The 23,371-nt window shown below is 35.8% G+C and overlaps 1 protein-coding gene and 1 pseudogene across 1 annotated transcript; both read right to left on the bottom strand.

The window, feature by feature from the left end:
• Positions 1-20,814, bottom strand: part of LOC126004450 (ubiquitin carboxyl-terminal hydrolase MINDY-3-like) — a 33,339-nt pseudogene extending 12,525 nt beyond the window's left edge.
• A 15-nt stretch (positions 20,815-20,829) lies between these two features.
• On the bottom strand, positions 20,830-23,039 carry LOC126004449 (disintegrin and metalloproteinase domain-containing protein 32-like). The gene is given in 2 exon segments (XM_049770878.1): positions 20,830-21,125; positions 21,128-23,039. Coding segments are annotated over 2 exon segments (2,208 nt in total).
• Positions 23,040-23,371: the final 332 nt, after the last annotated feature.

Raw genomic sequence — 23,371 nt, 5'->3', positions numbered from 1 at the left:
CTCTCTCACAGGAAGATAATCTTTGGAAGACTTTGCCCTAGCTTCCTCTTCCTTTAACATACACCTTTTTTTTTTTTTTTTTTTTTTTTTTTTGGTTTTTGGGCCACACCCTGTGACGCTCAGGGGTTACTCCTGGCTACTCGCTCAGAAGTTGCTCCTGGCTTCTTGGGGGACCATATGGGACGCCGGGGGATCGAACCGCGGTCCGTCCTAGGCTAGCGCAGGCAAGGCAGGCACCTTACCTCCAGCGCCACCGCCCGGCTCCCTAACTTACACCTTTTGAGATGTAGAGACACACTTAGGCTTGGTTGGCATTAGATAGTTATTTTCTCTGTTAACATTTGCCCATCTTCCCAGGTTGCCTGACACAGAACAATAAATATCATACGTGAAGGACAGTGTAGGTGCTCAGTCCACAAGGCTGGGAGCCCCCTTACCTCATATCTGTCTTCTTTTTTTAATCCTGGTGGCTTCTACTTCAGGCCTATTCACCCACGGCTATCTCTGGCAGTTTCCATTTCCTGCTTTTGAGAAGACAATTTCTGAGTTACAGTATTTCAAGAACCTGAAAGACACTCAACTCAGGCAATAAAGACAAAGAATTTGCCACACCAAGATTGCTGGAGCGGCTGCTCTAAGAAAAGGAAACCTAAGGGCTCACTCATCCTGAGGAACTATCTAGGGGATCTTAAAGGTCTCCTTCTCCCTGAATTTGAAGCAACACTGCATCGCTTACCACTCAGGAGAGGAATTACAAGGTATTCTCTTGTAATACTTTAATTTAATTTCTTCGTTCACTTATCCAACAATATCTAATTCTTCTTTCTTTTTTGTTTTTAGGACACAGTACTCAGGGATTATTCCCAGCTCTACACTCAGAGATTATTCCTGAAAGACTCAAGGCCATTTGGGATATGGGAGATCAAAACTTGATAGGCGACATGCAAGAAAAGCGCCATCTGCACTGTGTTATCAAGCTAGCCCTGTGAGTTTTAGTTTTAGTTGAGTTATTATGATTATGTTGACAATTTGTAGATAACTTTGATAGTAATGGCTAAGTTTCAAGAGAAGTTACATCCCTATCTAGTTGTATTTGTATAATATGATATATGATTTCATACAGTTTATCCCTACTCAATGATCACATCTGGTTCCTCAAGCATCTCTGGGATTTATCTCTGAATACAATGTCAGAAGTAAGAACTGAGCACCACAATGTGTGCTTACATTCTACTCCCCATAAAACCCAAAAACAATAAAGTATTAAAATATTTGTTTTAATGTCAGGGCTGGAAAAGTTTTCTATTTGCACTACAGTCTATTTAATGTACTTTTTTCTATTTACTTTTACACTTGAGGGCAAAGATCTCCCAAATTCAAACACAATGTATAGAACCTACCTGTTTTGATGCTCCTGCTCCAGAGTTTCCTGTTAGCTTTAGCAACAGCATTTAGCTCATTGAAATACTGCTAACCCACTGGACAGCCAGAAAAATACACACATGTGAATTTTTGTTCCAGAAACTCTTTGATACTCTACAATATCATATTATGACTCTGTCTGCCTAATCAAAGTCCTGCACAGCACGTCTTGGGTAAGTTAAAAAAAAAGACAAATATTGTTGAAAAATCTTTGTTATCTAAATGAAATTATAAAGTATGATGCTACAGTATCTGGGCAGGAAAAATGTAAGCTAGTAAGGCTGCAGAAAAGGAAGTTTGACATTTAGTTTCAAACTTGTGCATTTACATAATAGATCCATGTGGTCTTAGAAAAAAGTAGAAACAAAACATGTTTTAAATTTGAGTTAAAGCAAATTCTTGTAAAAATCAGGATAAAGGATCATATGTCTACTATAGGGCATGTAATATTTAAATGCATGAAACAAAGGTACAATGAAATATAACATTTCCTTTATTGAAGTCTTTGAGTTAACTATAATCCTACCAGGTAGCAGTTATATAAACTTTATTATTTAGGTAGAGTTATAAAAAAGAAAGGCATGAATAAACTTTGAAAACTGAGAGTATAGTAAAAAATTCTATATTAAAACTTACATATAGATTGAATTATAAATTATGCATAATAAATGAATTATGCAAGTTACAAATGTATTGGAATTCTTGATCCAGAGACCAGCTTCCTTACATAATCACTGAGAATTTACAGAGAAGAAACTATCCTGACTTAATTTGAGCATGAAGAAACACTCTAACTCATTAGTGTCTCTAATTTTTGAGGATTCTGTTTGCAAAGCCAAGTACAAACAAAGCCTGAAAAGCTACATCCAATGTGTCGCTCTTCTACATCTCCATATGAGCAGTTTTATTTTATCTTATAAATCAGAACTTTCTAAGTTCCGAATGTGTTCAAAGGCTAGTTTGCAAAGCATAGTGAAATTTACTCCACAGATAATATCCTTTTTGCTATAGACCAGGAGGATTTTTCCTGCACAGTTTCATAAAGGTTAAAGAACAAATTAGTATTTATTCTAATAAGGAAGCAACAAATCATAATTTTGAGTTCAACAAATGTTCAAAGATCTTATGTTCCAACTTAATTGCTCGTGTGATAATATCTATTTAATGTAAATCAAGATCACCTTAGCTAAGGGCCATGTATTTTTAGATATCCTTTTTCAGATTCATTATGCAAGTTTGTTTAAACATAAACTTCTTCTTTATGCTTAATGAGCCTTTCCTACTTTCTGCATATTTTTAAGGTTTTCAAGATAGAATTAATGTTGGTGAACTGAAGTGGAAGTCTAACTTTCAGTTAATTTAAAAGAAAGAAAAAGGTGCTGGTGATCCTGTTTGGCCCCAGGAAAATGAACCCAGCCCCTAAGACAGGGGTCTCAAACTCGCGGCCCGCGGGACGTTTGCAGCCCTCCGTACAACATTTTGTGACCCACGGCGGGCCTTCAAATATCGCAGTATTCGCGATTATTCGCTTACCGAATAATCACAATAAAAATCGCATTAGTAAGAAAAAAATCGCATTAATAAAAAAAATCGCATTAAACATTCGCATACCCCGAGCAGTTCCCTTCGGGATATGCGAATGTTTAATGCTATTTTTTGCGATTTTTTTCTTACTAATGCGATTTTTTATTGCGACTATTCGGTAAGCGAAATCCCTTATGCAGCCCTGCCTCACCCTGACTTTGCCTCCTGCGGCCCCCAGGTAAATTGAGTTTGAGACCTCTGCCCTAAGAGAACTACATTGAAATCAAGATGAAAGGAAAACACCATTATAGAGAGATGGTACTAAAAGAGACAGTAAAGAGCTTCAAGTATTTAAAGTATTTGCCTTGCAGGTAGACACTATTCTTCTACCTTCAGCTCTGCATATATTCTGCTGAGCTTGGCTAGGAGTGATTCCTGTGCACAGATGTAAACTGAGAGCACTGCAGGTTGGCCTCAAATTTAACTCCACCACATACAAAAAAAAGGGGGAGAGAATACTTTATAATTGACCATATGAAAAATTACATTTTTGTATATAGAAAGTTGTCTCTTTGGGCAAAATCATGCATTTTAATAAATATTATGATATGGTTACTCATTTCAATATAAAACTATTTCAAACTTCCTGTATCCAAAAATTGTCATCAAAATTCATTGACCTTTTATAAGTCAACAGTTCTCTAAATATTCCATTATTTATTTTTAACTGGCTTCTCATTTTACTATAAGACCAGAATAACAGTGCCACTAAAAACTAGAAAAATAAAGATATTGAGACCCTAAATGGTTACTCTAATTAGGAGACACATTGAGTTAATATCCAGAGTTAGATATTGTGTTGCAGTCTGTGTTTTTTCACTTAGGCATGAACATTCTCACAAAGACAAAAATTCTAACCTATTCATTTTCTACTTGATTATTCCTGCTAATATAATATAATGTTTATATTCACAGATAGCAATGGAATATGCAACTGTATGCCATGAACTCCTGTTATAGAGCTCATTCATTGAATGCTACTGTAATCTGTTTTCAATTGTAGGTAGTTTCCCATTATACCATAAGGCTCATAATTTTAGATTGCTTTTAGAAAAGGAGACTGAATGCTCAAGACTTGCTAGACAATATTTCATGGTATAAACTTTTTTTACAGTGCTCATTACCATATCACTTAGTTTTCTAGACTTAAAAATTATGATTGTTTTTAAGAATGCTCGATACACAATATAACCCATGAAGCCTTTCTCCAGTAAAGTTTACCTTCACTAATCATGATTGGCCTAGAAAATGAAAAACCTTTACATCTGGCTTGCTGGCTTTATATTTTTTAAGTGTTCTGTCCTATTTCACCTGGGTCAGATTTTCAACTGCAATCCATGGATCAATCCTCACTATGTATGTGTTCACATGAGTATATGAGTTGGCCATCTCAATGTCTGTCTAATGTCTGTCTGTAACATATATAAGGTCTATTTTCTATATTGTCCTTTCCCCTGTCATATATAGCCTCTCCCTACCTTCTTTGCTTACCACCTTACAAATTCCTTTCTAACCCTTCATTGCCTCACCCCTCACCTGTTGTTTCCCCCATTTAGCCCTTTTTTCACCTTCAGTTTACTCCTCACGAGGCAGATCATTCCCCTCACCCCAACTGGCTATCAACCAGCTCCCAAAGTGAAAAGATACTCAGCCTGAGAAGAAATTGATACTTCACTGCTATTGATTTGCTCTCGGTGGCTCCTTTTCCCCCACCTCCCTTCACTGTGTATTTTTGCTTGCTAACAATTTCAGTCTCTGAGAAGCCCAGGTTCAATGATATTTCATGATATGTGACTGCTGAGAGCCATTTTATAGACTCCACAAACCAAATCACAGGCTGAATCTGTGCTCTAGATTTTACCCCTCCCATACTATTTCAAAAGTCTTAAAGGGTACATGTATATCTCCTTTAAATATTTCTTTAGATGTGTTTCCTTAATAGATAAACCCTTATTGAATATCTTCTTATGTAGTGGCAATTTCCCCCATTTTGGGGGATCTGTTTAGTAGGAAATTCTAGTAGGTAAGTTTCTCTAGTGTGTAGAGTTCATGTTCGAACCAGGCTATGGGGATTGTTGGGCTTGTTTCCTCTGTCCCTATATGCACCAGTAATACTTTGTGGCATTGTTCCTTTTTGCGAAGACACAACATTGGAAAATCTTACATGTGAAAACAAGTTTTTATCTAATAGAGATAGGAACACATAAAATTTTATACTGCAGTGGGGCCTTACATTATGAACACTTGTCATAGTGACTTGGCTTAGGCTTCAAAGATTGGACATTGATCATTCACCCCTGAACCTTGGATACCATCAGTGGAAACAATCACGATACACCATCACTAGGAATCAAACTTCTACCAGGGAAGGCCCTATTGCTGTCTAGATTGGACATTGATCATTCACCCCTGAACCTTGGATACAGAGAATCTGTACAGAAATCAGGATCTTTAACTACAGAAACCTCACAGCAACAACAGTGATTGTGAGATGCTTTTACTGGGACCACAGAGAAAGACTTTGGGGTTCGAGAACATACTATGTCTGAAACCTGGAGTTGGTTTTATGCCAGAATACTGCATGGGTAAGATCTCCCTGTTTTTAGGCCAAAGGTTTTTCCTTTCTCTTTCTCCCACATTTTGCTGTGCCTATGCAAATAACAACTTATTTTTTAGTTTTTCTTCCTATTTTTTAATAACTTTGCTTTTTGTCATCTTGAAACAAATGTATTATGACCAGTTATGTCAACTATGTGATTACATTTTCTTTAAGTAAAATAATTTTAAAAAGTAAATTATTGAAAGTTATTTTGCAATTAAAAATTCCAAACTATTAAACAAATGAATTACTTTATATATGAAAAATGCCAGGATACTGAATCTCTGCATCTTTAACATGGGAAATAATTGAGATATAATTTTCTTTTGGGAGAATTTAAATAAAATAAAACAGAAAGTTTGTGAAAAATAAACACAATGGAAAAGGTGAAATCTAAATATGAATCATATTCAAATAGGACATATTTGGCGCCAGTAATAGAATAAAATAAAATGAAAATGAAACACATTTATCCATATATTTGTTCTATTACTAAGTCAATAAAACCACCTTGGTTTTCTGGGTTGACATTTTCTTCTTAGAAATCCCATTCAAGGCACTCATTTTATAATATTCATGACTAATAAGTACTAATGTTGGAAATCTTTGTTTGGGGATTTTTAATATTTTTGACTGTCCTTGAGAAAAATAAGTGTATGTTCACATTCAGAGTCAAACAGAATAGAAATGTCATCAATCCAGACATCTGAAAAAAGTCATGATACATGTGTCTGCAGTGGAAATTTCATCTTGGAAAAAAAGCCCAGGTGTGAGAACTTTGAGAGGCTAAGTCTGGACCAGAGATGGTGTGGGGTAAAGGGAAATATTATTAAGTCATGCAAATAAGCAATACAAACTGTAAGGCTTCTGAGATATTGTAAGGGGGAGAAAATAAGCCCACAGATAATTTCTGTGCTAAATTCTCTAATTACCACTCAATGTTAGGAATCTCAGCCACAACCTCATTAGGTAAATGAAGGAATGAGGACACTTGTTGATCTGCAAACCCTTTCAGGAAATTAAATGTCTTTGGTAGGAGCATCTAACATGTTAATTACCAAGTCCGACTGCACCAAAATTATTTCTTTTTTTTTTTGGTTTTTGGGTCACACCCAGCAGCGCTCAGGGTTACTCCTGGCTCTATGCTCAGAAATCGCTCCTGGCAGGCTCGGGGGACCATATGGGATGCCTAGATTTGAACCACCATCCTTCTCCATGCAAGGCAAATGCTTTACCACTGTGCTATCTCTCTGGCCCCCCAAAATTATTTCTTGAGTGTGTATTCATAATAAAAATGGTCTCACTAAATTTGTTCTGTATTATAGAGTTGATTTCCAGAAAATGCACTCCCAGGGCAAACTTTCTCTAGGGGCATATGGTTTCACAATTCTAAAAGGAACTTTTTAAATAAAAAAAAACAAAAACAATAAAAAATCAAAAACAAACTATAAACCCTGAGCCCACCTTGGTGTGACTACCCAGCACACACTTTTCTTAATATGCATAAGTATTCTATTTTATTTTATTTATTTTTAAATTAAAAAAAAACCCTACGAGCCCTATTGTGCAAACCAAATTTAGTAGGACAATTTCTATTATGAGTACACATACTCAAGAACTAATTTTGGCTATCTGGCTTTGCATATAAAAAGTTTTAAAAATAATATGTCTCTCTAGCAACAATCAAACTAACCCATATAGGATGTTTATTCGCTGATGGTTGTTAAATCCAATTTTTAATTAGACATGACCATATGTTGAGCACATGCTTATTATTCTTACAGTCAGTGTTTTAGCTGAACACACTAAGAAGAACTCTGCTGGGACTTACATATATTCTGGCATATATACCCAGGTATTGCTGTTGATTGCAAAGGCCCACTTCTAGTAGGCTCTGGAAGGTTCTGCTGAGAAGATGACAATCAAAGCTTAAATTCTGCTTAAAAATAATTATTAGGTGGCAGTCCCATGTTTTAAAATTATTTGTTTTATATAATTAATTCCTTAACTGCCTTTTATTTTATTTATTGAAAGAAATTTAGGGAATGGAAGTGAAAAACAAACAAATTTTTACAAAGATATGATTTTCATCAATGTTATGTAAGATAGAGATATTCACACTAGGGAGAGGTAAAAACGAACTGTAAGGTTTTTTATACAATTGATTATCAACTAGTACATTTACTGGTTGAAAGAAAGATTATAACCAAGAAGTTAAAGGAAAGAAAGAAGTTGGTCTGGAATATTCTAGCATTTCATTTCAATGTAACTGTATTCACAGTTTCAAAGTATTGAAGCTTACTAACCCACAGATGGTCCTCAGCTGAAGCACTTAGTGCTTATTTAGTGGTATTTAAACTGAACTGAAATTAGTAAGAGGAATCCAATTGCCCCATATTAAGAAAATAAAGTTGTACTGTTTAATGCGTTACCTAGCTGATCTCACATAAAACTCAGCGTTGGGCCAGAGAGATAGTCATAGGAAGGTGCTTGCATTGCACATGGCCAACCCATGGTCAATCTCTGGCACCCCAGATGGTTCCCTGAGCACATCCAGCAGTATTCCTTGCACAAAGTCTGATGTGCCTTCCATAAACAGAAAACACAAAACTCTTAGTGGCTTTTTCATTTTCTTTTATTCTATGCACATATATCCTCAGACTTTACAGTCTTACAGATGCAGATACTTTCCTAGGAGGTATTTCAGAAGGACGAAACACAAGCCTGCAGCGAACCTGCTCCTTATCATATTTGGAGCACTAATATGTCAGGCAAGTGTCCCTTCAAATATCTATTGACCCCAGTGACAAAGTTGTAATGACAATAAGCTGGTGGGACACAGAATGATCTAGAATGATTTAGAAGGCTTTGGCTCCCATACTCACTTGGCTCTCCCTATACAATAGAAGAGATTCCTTCCTCTGCAATGATTTATTGAAACCTCAAACCAGACCTTAGTTTAGTTAGCACAGGGAAGACAGCAGCCTCATTTGATCAAATCTAGTGACACATTGGTTCATAGATGTTTAATATTCTAAAAGGATATTCTGAGACAATGGGTGCTGGCTGATTGATAGATAGGAGAGGTCAGGGCAGGGGGCCAGAACTAGGTTTGATTTCCAGCCCTGCATGCACCCAACCTGGAGTCCCTTCCAGGAGCCTAGCACATCTGTGATGCCCTGGGATGGGCCAGTAGCTGCACAGGTCAGACTGTTTCTGAGTTCATACATCCTGAGCACTTCTTGAGAAACCCGGAGTAAAACAAGAAAAAGACAAAACAGAAAATTTGGCTTGTAAATCTTACTATTTGTCAGCACATTATAAAAGTCTCTGGGATGTAAGTACAGTAACAAGTAACTATTTTTAAGAAGCATTGAAGGCCTTTAATAAAAAAGAGGCCATGTAACCAGGAGAGAAAGGTATGTTTCTATTGAGCAAAACAGGACATGTAAACTGGTAAATGCCAGTGCTAAGGTGTGTGGCATCAGACAGAGGAGGGTCAAAGGGTGACCTCTACCTTAAAATCACAGCTGATTCTATCAGAACTAGGGGGTGAGAAATCAGAATGAAACAAATATCTATTTTGTTTGTTTGTCTGTGGATTTATTTTTGTTTTGCTTTGGTTTTAGTTTTTGAGCCACACACAGTGATGCTCAGGGTTACTCCTGGCTCTGAGTCACTCCTGGCAGCCTCAGGGGGCCACATGGGATGCTGGAGATTAAACATGGGACAGTCCAATCGAGTGCAAGGCAAATACAAATACCAAGCCCGCTCCAGTTCATATTTTGATGTTTTTAAATCAAACTAAGATGTTGTCCTCAATCCTACTGGAGTTGTTTCTTCACAAATGCAGAACAACATTCAACGTAACACAATCATGCCCTTTCCCCTTCTTCCTACATATGCCTCGGTTCCCAGCTTTGTTGACTGTTATCCCAGAATTCAAAAGACAAAAATAGAAATCATAACAATGAAAAGGCTCTATGAGTATAAACCTCTGGCATCAGAAACATTACTTTTATAAAACAAGGAAAGTATAAACTTTGTTATAGAATTTTTATAACATGAATTTATCACCTTTGACCTCCTCCAAAAAACAAAAACATGCAGGATGATGGTAACTCATTAAAATATGATTATAATAAATTTCAATATGATCAGTACTTTTCAATGAGCCTATTGGGTTATTATTCATTTGTGTGTCTTAAAAGTACTACCACTAGGGGCCGGAGAGATAGCATGGAGGTAAGGTGTTTGCCTTTCATGCAGGAGGTCATCGGTTCGAATCCCGGCATCCCATATGGTCTCCCGTGCCTGCCAGGAGCAATTTCTGAGCATGGAGCCAGGAGTAACCCCTGAGCACTGCCGGGTGTGACCCAAAAACCACCAAAAAAAGAAAAAAGTACTACCACTAATCTTATTTCCTATTATAGAGATTGATTGAGTTTTGATTAAATTTCTGTATTTGGTATTGTATAAAAACTGCACTATCACAATTAGTTATTTTATATAGTGAGTTTATATATCTAAATATACATATTAAATATGTTATAAATACATTATATAATAGATGTATGTATATACCTGTACACTTGTATATATATATATATATATATACCTACACATAGATACATATTACTTTCTAAATTAGTGAGCACGCATTAAACTGGTTTCAAAACGTGCAGCATTTGTATATCATACTTTTTCCTGATAGTTATATTTTAGATAAATTAATTCTTTCTCCATATACTTGGTTTATACAGTTCACATTAACTTATTAATTAATGACTCAACATGTTATCACAGGTCTGTGCCTCTTTGGAATAATAATTCATTTTTAATGAGGTAATAGCAATATGTTTCCAAGTCAATTTATTTATATCTTCCCTCATAAAATTTCAACCTATCTAGGAAACTTTTGGAATTCTCCTGAGTAAGGAGATTTCTGTCTGATGCACACTTTTTAGATCTTTCTGGGTCATTCCTTGCACTTTCATAAGGTATAACTCATTTCTCTGCTGGCTAAGGAAGACCTCTTTAACTTTGTAAACCTTACTGAAAATTTGACCATCCTGTTGTCTGTCTTTTACTTTCATATATTAAAGTTTCCCAAATAAGTCCACTATGAAATCATGAAAAATATCCAAAACACATATTTTTTAAAATATTCTTGGCCATTTTAGGTACAAGATCAAACTTGACCCATTACCTATCATTCCAGAATGCCACAACATATTGTACATTTTAAGTAAATGTTATGAATTGATAGCCCAGTAACAGCGATTATTTCTGAAGTCTTTTTCAAAGTTCTTGGCAACTAAGTGTGTTGATGAATAATGGAATGAATTGCGAAAACACCTGGTGTTTCTTTTTAAGTTGGCTGCATACCTGTGTTACCCACTAACCCAGGTTAGTGTGTACCATCTGCTCTGCAATCCAAATCGCTGGGAAAAGGGAACTCTTTTTTTTCTATGAACTACTTTAAAAAGCTTCAAATATTGCCAGACTCTGTGTATTATGTTCTAAATGACATTCCCACTGTGATGTCTTTCATTTCAAAAAGAATTGTGCATATGGTTACTCCAGTCTTTTATATGCCTCTATTTTTTATATTCTGCCTTCATATTGAATCATCACTAGACAGTATTTATCCTCAATAAAAAGGAATTATACATTTGAACTACCTTCTATCACAATACAAACATCACACAGAGCTGAGAAGATTAATTGTTCTCTAATATCATCTGGCTTGTTCTATATTAAATCATTTGTGCTTTACACAGAAAGAAAATAAACTGTGATTGTTTTCAATCTAGGAGATGTTTATTTATTCCAACGATAGGACTGCACTTCAAAAAAAAGACTTAAAATTTAGAATTATTGTTATTGTGTTTCTTCTTAAAATTTCATTCATATTTATCTGCCTGTGGCTTAACTAGATTTGTAAAATGCTAGCTGATAAAATATATCCCGGATGTTCATTTTTGAGATAAAGTGATAAAGTCTAAACAACAAAAAATTTAATGCAACAATAATGGCAATTTTCTTTATAAATACCATTTTCAAATGAGACATAAAATCATCATTATTGTACAAATATAATCACAAACTCATACAAGCATATCACTGTAGGGCATGTTTTGACAACTCATATATCAGAAGAAGGATTGCCAGGGGTGAAATGATTTTCCCAAATGTTGAACATCTTTTGATAAAGTTCCAAAAATATCAAAGTACATTCTAGCTGAAATGAATTCAGTACTTGTATCTGATATTCATGAAAGCTGTGTAAAATCTATTTTGTATTTATGTGCAAAATCCAAGCAAAATTGCATTTGACAAAGACATCTTATCATGGTCTTTATTGATAAAACCAGCTGATTTCTCCTATATTTTTTCCTAAAGTCAAATAATGTGTTTTTTCTGTCCCCTTGTCAGACTCTACTGTTCTCACTCCTTCACCCTCACATTCACAGAATGTACAGCTGCGAGTGCACAGATCCAGTCTAAATTAATGTGAGTCTCTTGGACAAACACTTGTTGACCATCCTCACTATTGCTTCTTCAAGTCCTAGCCTGGTATTGGAACCTGAATTTATGTTTTATATGACTCTCTTGTTTGAACAAACCATATTCCCTTTTAAATCCTTCATAAGTACATATAATACTGTTTTGTTTGTTTTTATTTGGGGATGCACCTCATATCTCGCAGGAATAATAACTTCTGGCTCTATTCAGGGATCACTCCTGGTGGTATTTATGAAACCACATTTGGTGATTTGGTTGCTGGGTGGGAACCAGGCTGCACACAAAGAAAGCAGCTATTCAATGTGCTGTTTACCCGGCCTTAACACTAGCTTAAGATACTTAATAATCACATAATTGGAGTCATTTAAGGCAAATACCAATAAGATTTGTAACAGTAATGTCTTACAAGACTGTTAAGGCCAATAACAAAAAAACTGCTTTTAGTTAAAAAGGCAAATATTTATAACATTTGAATTTCAAATAAAAAATTCAAAATAAATGGATTCTGATAATTGTATAATGTGTTACCTACTTACAAACTTTTTTAAGTGATATTTTTAGTCTCACATGCAAAGCAGCATTATAAGAAAAGATGCATTCAAAATAAGCCAAGCTACCTTTTAGGCAGCAATGTTGAATTATAGTTTGCCCAAGGAATGCCAGAATTGCTCACGTTTGCATATTTAGATTAATAATATATTTCTACAAGGTTTGTGCTATAATTGGAGCGAACTTAAGTAACATTTGTAAAGTGTTATCTGTCAGAGCCTGAAGGAGAATTATATCATTATGCAAAATTACTAATTAAGTATAAGTAATTTAGCACATAATTTACATGTTCATTTTATAATAGAAATTATTTAGTTTTAGGGTTCCTTTTGTATTTCTAAAGTAATCTTGACCCAGGGGATCACAGACTGTTAAGAAAAAGAAGGATAAATTATAGAATGAAACATATGTTTAAGTGACTCAAAGAGGTTTTGTTTAGGCTAATGATTCTTCAACAGTAATTGCGTGAGGGAAAACATTTTCTTTTTAAGTAAATAATGTTCATTACCTCTTAAACCTACTGTCACTTGACAACGTTAATGTGGAAAAATTTCTACCTTCTTGATTAGCTCTCCAAGGATATCCAACAGCTTTAAATTAAAATCGATCAAACAAACCATTAAAATTATTGGGAAGTTCTTACGAAATGTAGATACACAGAAGAAAAGTAGCATTTCAATAGGTTTCAGAAAAGAGAATCGCTGTCCTAAATTATATTATAAATGTTTTGGACATTCTTAATATGAAACAATTAAACTGGAATGATATCATTTTTGGTGACTAATGATAACGACTAACCCCACTGATAATATGTTAAATATCTCAGTGATAAAGATTTATACGGTGCTTACAAGTGTTACCTTAACACTACTACTTTTGGAAGGAAACACAAAAGCACTTTGACTTCCCAAACTGAAATGTTTTTATCCAAATCATGATAAAAGTTCCATGAGAGGGACCAGAGAGATAGTACTGTGGTAGGGCATTTGTCTTGCACCTAGATGACCCAGAACAGACAGTGGTTTGAATCCTGGCATATGGTCCCCCAACCAGCCAGGAGTAATTTCTGTATGCTGAGCCAAGAGTAACTCCTGAGTGCTGCCTGGTGTGACCCCCCAAAAAAACCTCAAAAACAAAAAATCAAAAAAAAATTTTCAGTAACAATTTACTCATAACCTTTGTTCTCTTTTCTTCAGGTTTAATTTATTATTGCTTTAATTGAATATTGAACCCTAATTTAAAATGTTAGGTTTTAATTCTTTTCACTGTTATCAATGCACATATGTTTAATGTAATTGGCAGTATCTAAGATCTTGTTAAGAATGTTATTTTGGACATGCATTTTATGTTTCATCCAAGAGTCATTTATAACAATGTGTAATTTCTAGGCAGAAGAACGTTTTGTCCATTCCATTATAAATTTCTGGTTTTATTAAAAAGAGTTCAGAGAACATTTTCTGCTTTGGAATCGGTTCAATATTACTTTGTGGCATTCAAATGGACCATTTTCATCAACATCTGTGCTCTTCAATGAAGTATAGATTCATCACCTGAATTGAGATCTCAAAATATAAATGTCACATTTTAGCTGACAAATATGCAATATCTCACTGTTTTCACAAAAATATTGGCTCATTTTACTTACCTTGGAACAAGAATGCTAAACAATTTTATTTTTATTTATATTTTGTTTGTTTATTTTATTTATTTTGGTTTTGGGGTCACAGCCAGTGGCAGCACTCAGGGGTTACTCCTGGCTCTGCACTCAGAAATCACTCCTGGCAGGTTTGGCGGAACGTATGTGATGTCGGGATTCAAATCGAGATCCTTCCTGTGTTGGCCACATGCAAAGCATACACCCTACCTCTGTGCTATCTCTCCGACCCCCCAACAATTTTATTAGATTTTGTCATTTCTTCCTTACAGCTACTTGCAGTGTAGTTGAATAAAATCACTCTACATTTTGAATAATACTTAATGATATTATGGTTTCACTAAAAATACTTTACAAAATTATAAGTTCATCACCTCATACTTCATTTGGTTGAAGATTTATCTTTTGAGACATCCTATTAAAAATAGACTACCTTTTTTTCCGCATTTGTGTCATTTTGGTATTTATATCTGTTAGTAAGTGTATGAATAGATAGTATCTGTGATAGTGTCCATATGCTTTTTATTTTCTGTGTATTTGTTTTCTATTTTTCTCTTCCTCCTTTTTATTTATTTTTTATTTTTGGGCCACACACAGTGACACTCAGGGATTACTCCTGGCTATGCACTCAGAGAACACTCCAGCTACTGGGGACATTATGGGACACTGGGGATCGCCCTGAGCAAGGCAAAAGACCTACAGTTGCACTATAGCTCCGGCCCCCTCTTCCTCCTTTAAAGGATGCTTCATATCCAGAACTTTCTTAAAGATTAAAATTGTTCCCTTAGTAATAACCCCAAGGTTGGGATATTTTCCAGACTAAAACAAATCTGTTTTGTTCACATCATAGTTTGGGAGCTGGAGTTATAGTATAATTGGGAGAGTGTTTATCTTGCAATTTGGGCTTTGATTCCTGGTACCCCCAATATGACCACTGACCAACATGAACCCTTAGTGCAGTGCCAAGATTAAGTCCTAAGCATTGCCACCAGTTTGACCCACAAAAAAAAAAAAGTTGTGAAAAAAAGAACAAGAAATTAGCATTACGTTATAATATACTTTATAGTTGTGAATCACTTTACATGTCCTCAGTTATGTAACTATCCCAGCCCTTGCTTACAATGTGCCTGGTAACTGCTCTCAATGCCCCTGGAAGGGGAACTAGGGATCCTATGTCCAGAGACAGGAAGCCAGAGAGAGAGCAGGAATTGTCCTCAGTAGAGGGCTGATGCCTCTTTCTGAGGGGGATTGCAATCTGAGCACACCCCTGAACTCTGCCTGTCTCGTTACTGCAGCAGGTCCTGCTGTACAGAGGATCAAGGTGACGATCTGATTTGCTTTATGTGGTAGATTATCACAATCCACTCCCCAATTTTTTTTAATTTTATTTTCTTTAAACACCATGATTACAAACAGGACTATAGTTGGGTTTGAGTCAACAAAAGAACACCGCACTTCATGAGTGCAACATTACCACCACCAACCCCTGCCTGTATTCGAGACAGGCATTCTACTTCTCTCACTCATTAACATTATCATGGTAGTTGTTAGTGTAGTTATTTCGCTAACTGCACTCACCACTTCTTGTAGTGAGCTTCATATTGTGAGCCAGTTCTTCCATTCCTTGTTTCTGGTATTATGGTAACGTCTTTTATTTTTTTTAAAACCCATAGATGAGTGAGACAATTCTGCGTCTTTCTCTTATTCACTTATTTCACTCAGCATAATAAATTCCATGTCCATCCATGTATAGGAAAATTTCATGACTTCATCTCTCCTGGTGGCTGCATAATATTCCATTGTGTATATGTACCACCGTTTCTTTAGCAATTCATCTGTTGAAGGACATCTTGGTTGTTTCCAGAGTCTGGCTATTGTAAATAGTTCTGTGATGAATCTAGGTGTGAGGAAGGGATTTTTGTATTGGATTTTTGTGTTCCTATGGTATATTCCTAGGAGTGATATAGCTGGATCACATGGGAGCTCAATTTCCAGTTTTTTGAGGAATCTCCATATTGTTTTCCATAAAGGATGGACTAGATGGCATTCTCACCAGCAGTGAATGAGGTTCCTTTCTCCCCATTTCCTGCCAGCACTTACTGTTCTTAATTGTTGTGATGTGTGCCAGTCTCTGTGGCGTGAGATGGTATCCCATTGTTGTTTTGATTTGCATCTCCCTGATAATTAGTGATGTGGAGCAGTTTTTCACGTGCCTCTTGGTTATTTCTATTTCTTCTTTGAGAAATTGTATGTTCATTTCTTCTCCCCATTTTTCGATAGGGTTAGATGTTATTTTTTGTTAAGTTCTATCAGTAACTTGTATATATTAGATAATTAACCCCTGTGACTAATGGGTATTGGGTGAAATCAAAGAAATTTGGCTCTTATGAACAATGTTTTGTATAGGACTAGTAAATAAGGAAATAATCATATATAGACAGAAGCAAAAATGCAAGGTCATCCAGGATATGACAAACATAACCAAGTCTAAAAATATATGGATGGTTATGAGGTTTTTAGTAGAAAGATAGGATTCAAGTGCTATTACTACTCTTGCTAACATAAAATTAAGGAACGAGTTACATGTATATCAGTAGATTTTTATCAATTACAACCTATAAAATATACAAGATATTTTAAGCACTTTGTATGAAGTAGTAATGAAGAAAGGAGAATAATACCAGATTATCATTTCTAGCACCTACCACAGAATTTCAGTAAGATAACAATGTGTCAAAATAGTCTATAATTCTCAGAGTTGGCTTGCATTCAATTTGAGGCACTTCCTTGATTAACAAGTTTTGCTGAAAGTATTATTATAAAGGCTTCCAATAAGTACAAGAAAACACAGTTGGCAACGTATCAAAACCAAACTTTGGTGCTTTGGTATGTCACAGGCATACATGCAGAGATGAAAAAGAATGAAAATAAAAATTTGAATGCATTATGAACTGTTAGATATGGTTTTCTGAGACAAGAAAAGCCCACTGGAAATATCTATTTTAAATAAACACAATAAATCATAATCAGTATTTACTTTATTTAAGAAATTAGTCATAACTTCCACCGTTTCAGTTACAATGTCTTTGGAACCCAAATGTGCTGTTAATATTTGGCAGAAGTTCAAATTGAAATATGTTTAATATCTAAAACGATATAAATGTAAATGGGTTAACAAAATACGATGCAATGCCATTGAACTAATTGCCAATACCTCTTCCAAGCTAAGTAATTTTCCTGCTATGGCAAGGAATGCCACCTAAAAGCTAATTTTCCCTCTCTGGTTGGATGGATTCAATTTTTTATTCAGAAAAACTATAATATAGTTAAGAGCATTTTGTGAACTCTAAGATAAAATTGGATCATGAGACAAAACCTACAAGTGCTACAATTCCTCTAAGACCCAACATCATCTGACCTTTAAAGATATGCTTTCAAATGTAACTCTAACTGTAGGAAATCTGTATTATATATGTAAAATATAAATTTTGTAATATATTTTTAAGTAACATGATCATAGTTGAGTTACAGTCATAACCAGAACACCCCCCTTCACCAGTGTAACATTACCCCTCCCCCCTTTCCATCCCCTGCCTGTATTCGAGACAGGCATTCTACTACAGTTATTTGTTTATAAGTTCAGTAAGTTGTATTTTTTTCCTTAAAGGATAAGAGTAAAAAAAATTTTATAAAGCTGTGATAGTGGCAATCACCGTTGTTTGCATAGGTTCAGAAAAATGGGGAAAATGAAAAAAAATCCTTGACCTGATTACAAAAAGGCCTCACCACAGAAGTTTATTGGCATAAGACCGACTCTGGGTTCCAGGCATACCAGTTCATCCAACTCAAGTTCGTCCAACTCAAGTCATTCTCCGTGGTCCCGGTGAAACTTTTTCACGCTTTAGCGATTGTTGGTATCAGATTCTTATATTTAAAGACTCTGTATTCTGTGCATTTCTTTCATCAATGTCAGGCTGATGTGGAGCATCCTCTAGTTTCAGCATTCCATTCAATGCAGAGTGATCTGCCCTGCATGCAGACTGTTGCTGAGTTGTCTGGGTGTTGGGAGCACTCTTTGGAGTAAGTCAATGCCAAAGCAGTGGTAGGTCTTCCCCGGTAGAGGCTTGGATCCTGGTAATGTTAAAGACAATTGTGGTTGTTTCCATAGATGGTATCCATTGTTCAGGTGTGTGTGGGCGATGCCCATTCTTCTGAGGCCTGAGCCAAATCATTATGCCAATGTTCAGGGTAAAAGGCCTAATTACATTACTAAATTTGTGTTCCCATCTCTATTAGATAAGAACTTGTTTTAATATGTATTATTTTCCCATTTTAATGTGCCTATGCAAAAGAGAAGCAATGCCACAAGATATTGTTGGTGCATCTGGGGGCTGACAAATAAAGTCCAACATTACCCGTTACTTGGTACATACATGAAATTTATACAGAGATACTCTTCTACCAGTATTGCTTATAAGACAGATCTCAAAGGGGGAAAATCAAACAATCAAATAACAAATCCAGTAGGCAAAATTGTCACTATATGAGGATATTCGAAAAGAGTTATAGATGTTAAGGGAATACATCTAAAATATACAAAGGAGATACATGTGACCCTTTTATGTTTTAAAAATAGTCAAAGGGAAGGGGGTGTTTCCGAGACACCACTTTGGTCTGTGATTTGGACAATTGAAGAGAGCATGGAGCCATGTCCTCCCTTGTTGCCTGCTGAAGCTTCTGACTCCCCAAGAGGCATTTGCTTCCTAATTGCTGGAAGTTGAAAGTTCAGCAGTCCCTTCCCAGTCCCTTGCAGGAACAAGGAAGCCTGGGGTCTCTTTTAAATTGCACCTCACCGAAACCCACTTGCTGGGACCCTGAACAGTTGTCCATGAATAACCCTGGAGATGGGGAGGAAGGAGAGAAAAGGCTGTGGGGGGCAGCCAAGGCTGTATCTTCACCTTATCTTGGCCAAAAAGCCTACAGCATGGAACCTTGCCGTGACGCATTGCCTGCTGAAGCTTCAGACTCCACCAAAAAAATTACTGTGAAATATGTAATCCACCTTGGCCAAAACAAAACTCCTTAGTACAGAAAGATGATTAAATGTGGGGTAACAAGAGCTGGGAGTGAGGGAGTAAAGGAATAAAACGAGCGCCTTCCTGGCGTTCAGATAATGACAAGCAGATGAAAAACAATAATATCCATATATTTCTCATAAAGTTTCACAATGAACAGGTTTAATAAGAAAAATACCCTGGTAAGTCCTAATGCCAGAACCTATTGTACTATTCCCACCTCGCTACCTTGCCCAGCCATGTGGCCAGGCAAAGCCCTGGAGTACCCGAGGAAGGAGGTAGAGAGATGCTAGGGTGACCCATGTCCCACACCACTTCCTAGGCCTGGTTACAGAGGCCTTTGGCATGGTGGAGGGCTGCCAAATGCCATGCTGGCAGGACCTCCCGGCTAGGCTCCCAGGAAGGAAAGAGCGTAAAATATAAATTATCTATTGCAATATAATAAAAATGCAAAAGAAAGCCTTGGGTAAACTGAATTGCATTCATTGTCCTAATTTGTATGCACATTTCCTAGTTAGCATATTAAAATAATCTCTCTCTCTCTCTCTCTCTCTCTCTCTCTCTCTCTCTCTCTCTCTCTCTCTCTCTTCACTCCTGGCTCTATGCTCAGAAATTGCTCCTGGCAGGCTCAGGGAGCCATATGGGACACTGGGATTCGAACCACCATCCTTCTGCATGCAAGGCAAACACCCTACCTTCATGCTTTCTCTCCTGCCCCATCACCATTATTTTCTTAATTGTTTTTGTTTTTATACAGTGGGGTTACTATATAAGCAAGTCTTTTTTATTTAATTTTTTATTGAGACCATTTTGAATTACAAGTCTTTCACAGTTGCATTTAAGGTACATAGTGACAATAAATTAGGGCCATTCCTACCACTAGTGTTGACCTCCCTCCGCCATAGTTATCATCATGCCTCCCATACCTCCATCCTTAGCTCCCTGGAATATTAGTGTAATAAGTCCATTTTGTGTTTAGCTTTTTATAGTTTGGGTCTCTTAATTCTATTGTTGTAGATTTGGCTTGGGTATTTAGATATGACCATTTTTTCCACTCAATATAAACAAATATTTTTTTATGATTTTCTTTAGATTTGTGCATAACAAATAGGCATTTAAATAGGCATTTCCCTAAAAATTAGTATAGATGAGCACAATACTCGGTTGTATAGGGTAGATTCCTGTTATGGCAGAACTCGAAGTATTAGCACACAAGAAAATATATTTGATTTTTTTAAATTTTAAATTAAAATTTACAAAGCCAATTGATATTAAATATAAATTTATCTTGAAATATTCTTTTTTTTTTTTTTTTTTTTTGTCCACACTTGATTTTATTGTTTCCGTTAGCCAGGCCACGCAGGTGAGGAAAGGCAGAGTTTTTACTTCCCATTAATATCCATTGCCGTCTTAAGTAATTAGATGTTGTTACTGTTAGATGATTGGAGATTTTCCTCTGATTTTGATTTGCTGTCGTCTGTCTGAGCACTAAATTCTGATTTGAATTTGGAAGTGTCTGTTTTGTTAGTGGTTTCAGACATAGATCCGCTAACATATGTGTCAGTGCTGCCTTCTGATTTGTTGCTAGTTAGGTTTTCCTCTTCCTTGTTGAAACACTTTTTCCATTGATCCCATGAAAGAGCTACTATGATTCCTATAATGAGACCAGGCAAAAGAATGTAGGAACATAGCATCCACCATTTTTTTTCCATTCTCCTAACTGGTTTTTCTGAGAAGAAATTCCATTGCCATGGCATCCTCTTGTACAGGCAGATTCTTCATTCTTAATATTCCTTGATTCTACACATATACCATCTACACAAATCCTATTAGTGTCACAAATAGCTCCGCTCTCAACTCTCATTGGATTTGGTTCATTCATACGCTGTCTGTAGTCTAATGTTATACATATTGTGTCTCGTATAGAAGCATAAATCACAGAAGTATTGTCTTTTTGGTAAGGAACTCGAGAGTTGTAAGTGCAAATTAACCTTCCACATATAAGATTTCTCCAAAGACAAAATACATATTGTCCATTATTTACACCACAGTTTCCAAATCTATCTTTTTGGGAATTTATTTCTTCATAGCAGTGAAATGGAGCACTTTGTGAGCCTCTTCCAAATAAAGCCTCACAACGGGCATCAAGATCTTGGCAATTTCCTCCATAACAGATATATCTTCCTCCTTTGCATGGACGTCCATTGTGTATTGTTATATCGGGCTGACATTGTCCTGAGGTTCCATTACAAGTTTCAGGCATATCACATTCTGCATGACGAGTAGGCCTACATGTAAAACCTGCAGGTTGAAATGTACAGTCACTCTTGCAGCATGAGCCTGTATCACATTGAGCTCCACTTTTAAGCATACAGGTTTTATAATTACAACAGCTATTAGATCCACATTCCTCTTTTGTACCACAATCACATTGCTCTGGACTTTCCACTATTTTATTGCCACAGAATGCTACTCTAGTTTGCATTTGTGGTCTATTCTCTAGGCATTTGGTGCCCATATTTATAATGAAATTTTCAAAGTCATTCAAACTGCAACTACTGAAAGTCTTCACACCACTGAATTTCTTAGCTTCTGGATCCATAATGCAAATGGTTCCTGGACATTGACATTCACTTACATCATCATAAGACATTCCAAGACTATGCCCCAACAACTGAGTGACAACAACAGAAAATTCTTCCAAGGTTACCTTCTTGGGATACAAAGCAATTACTGCAGAATAATGATCAACGCACATCTTTCCAGGAATTGTTGTTCCCACATAATCTGGAGTATCACGATAGATCAAAAGGAGTGCAAGATCATGAGGTCTTAAGGTAAGATAGGTATTTTTCCATTTTAAAAATCTTTGCAATAATTCATCTGCCTCACCAGCTGTAGAAATCTTGTTATTATCTGACCACAACTCTAATGATGATATCACAATTGTAACCTTAAGTTGGGAAAACATTGTATTTACAAGGCTAATAATTTCGATGACTTTTTTGGCTACGATCATGCTATCAGCACCCAAGTGATCATACAAAGCTTTATCCACCACTATATATGTTTCTAGATAGAGAGGATTTAGTTCCAGAGTTGATTCTACGTGTGAATGTAAACCCAAGATTGTTCCTTGTTCTGTTTCTTTGTAATTTTTTATAGCAGCTGGATGTTTGTTGTCATTTTTTAATTTGAAAAGGATATGTTTGAATTCAGTATCAGATTCTAGAGGTTCTATTCCATATGAAACATTTTTAAATTGTATTATTCCTCTAATTCCAGAGCATGTGCTGAGTGTGACAATAGAATTTGGATATCCTTCGATGTATCCTTGGTAGTAGCACTGATTCTGCGTGTCTAAATATTGAGAACTCACAAATCCTTCATTATATATGTAAATCATAAAATTGTCTGATAAAATAAATCGTTTTTTAAGGTGCACATTATATGGTCGCCCATCTATTGGAATGATATAGGTTATATGGTCAGTTTCTATTTTTGAATTATCACTTGCTTTTGTATAGATCTTCTCTGGAATTATAATTTGTAGAGATAAATTTTGAGAACCTGATTGTGACAGAAGCAAATTGTAGAGGCCGGCAAGTAGTATCATTAGACGGAACATGGTGTGGCTCCAAACTCTTGAAATATTCTTGACTATTTATAATCTGTTAATAATCATTTTGGATAGAAACTCATTTGAGTTACTAAATTAAATTTGATATTTTCAGTTGAGTTTAATTTAGACCTGAGTTTGATATGTAAAAATCAGAGGCCTTTTCTAAACAAAAATAAATTTGATGTTGTATAAAATATTGAGATGCTGTTTTATTTAGTTAAAAACTATCAAAAATATGAATATAAAACAGATAATGCAATTTAAAATTTGATAGAAAAAACGAAAGCTATCCATGACTTAATAGAATGTGTATCCCTATCTTTCTAATTTTTCTGTTC

Source organism: Suncus etruscus, chromosome 3 (genome assembly GCF_024139225.1).
Source record: "Suncus etruscus isolate mSunEtr1 chromosome 3, mSunEtr1.pri.cur, whole genome shotgun sequence".
NCBI lineage: Eukaryota > Metazoa > Chordata > Mammalia > Eulipotyphla > Soricidae > Suncus > Suncus etruscus.
This window is presented reverse-complemented; position numbering and strand designations above follow the sequence as displayed.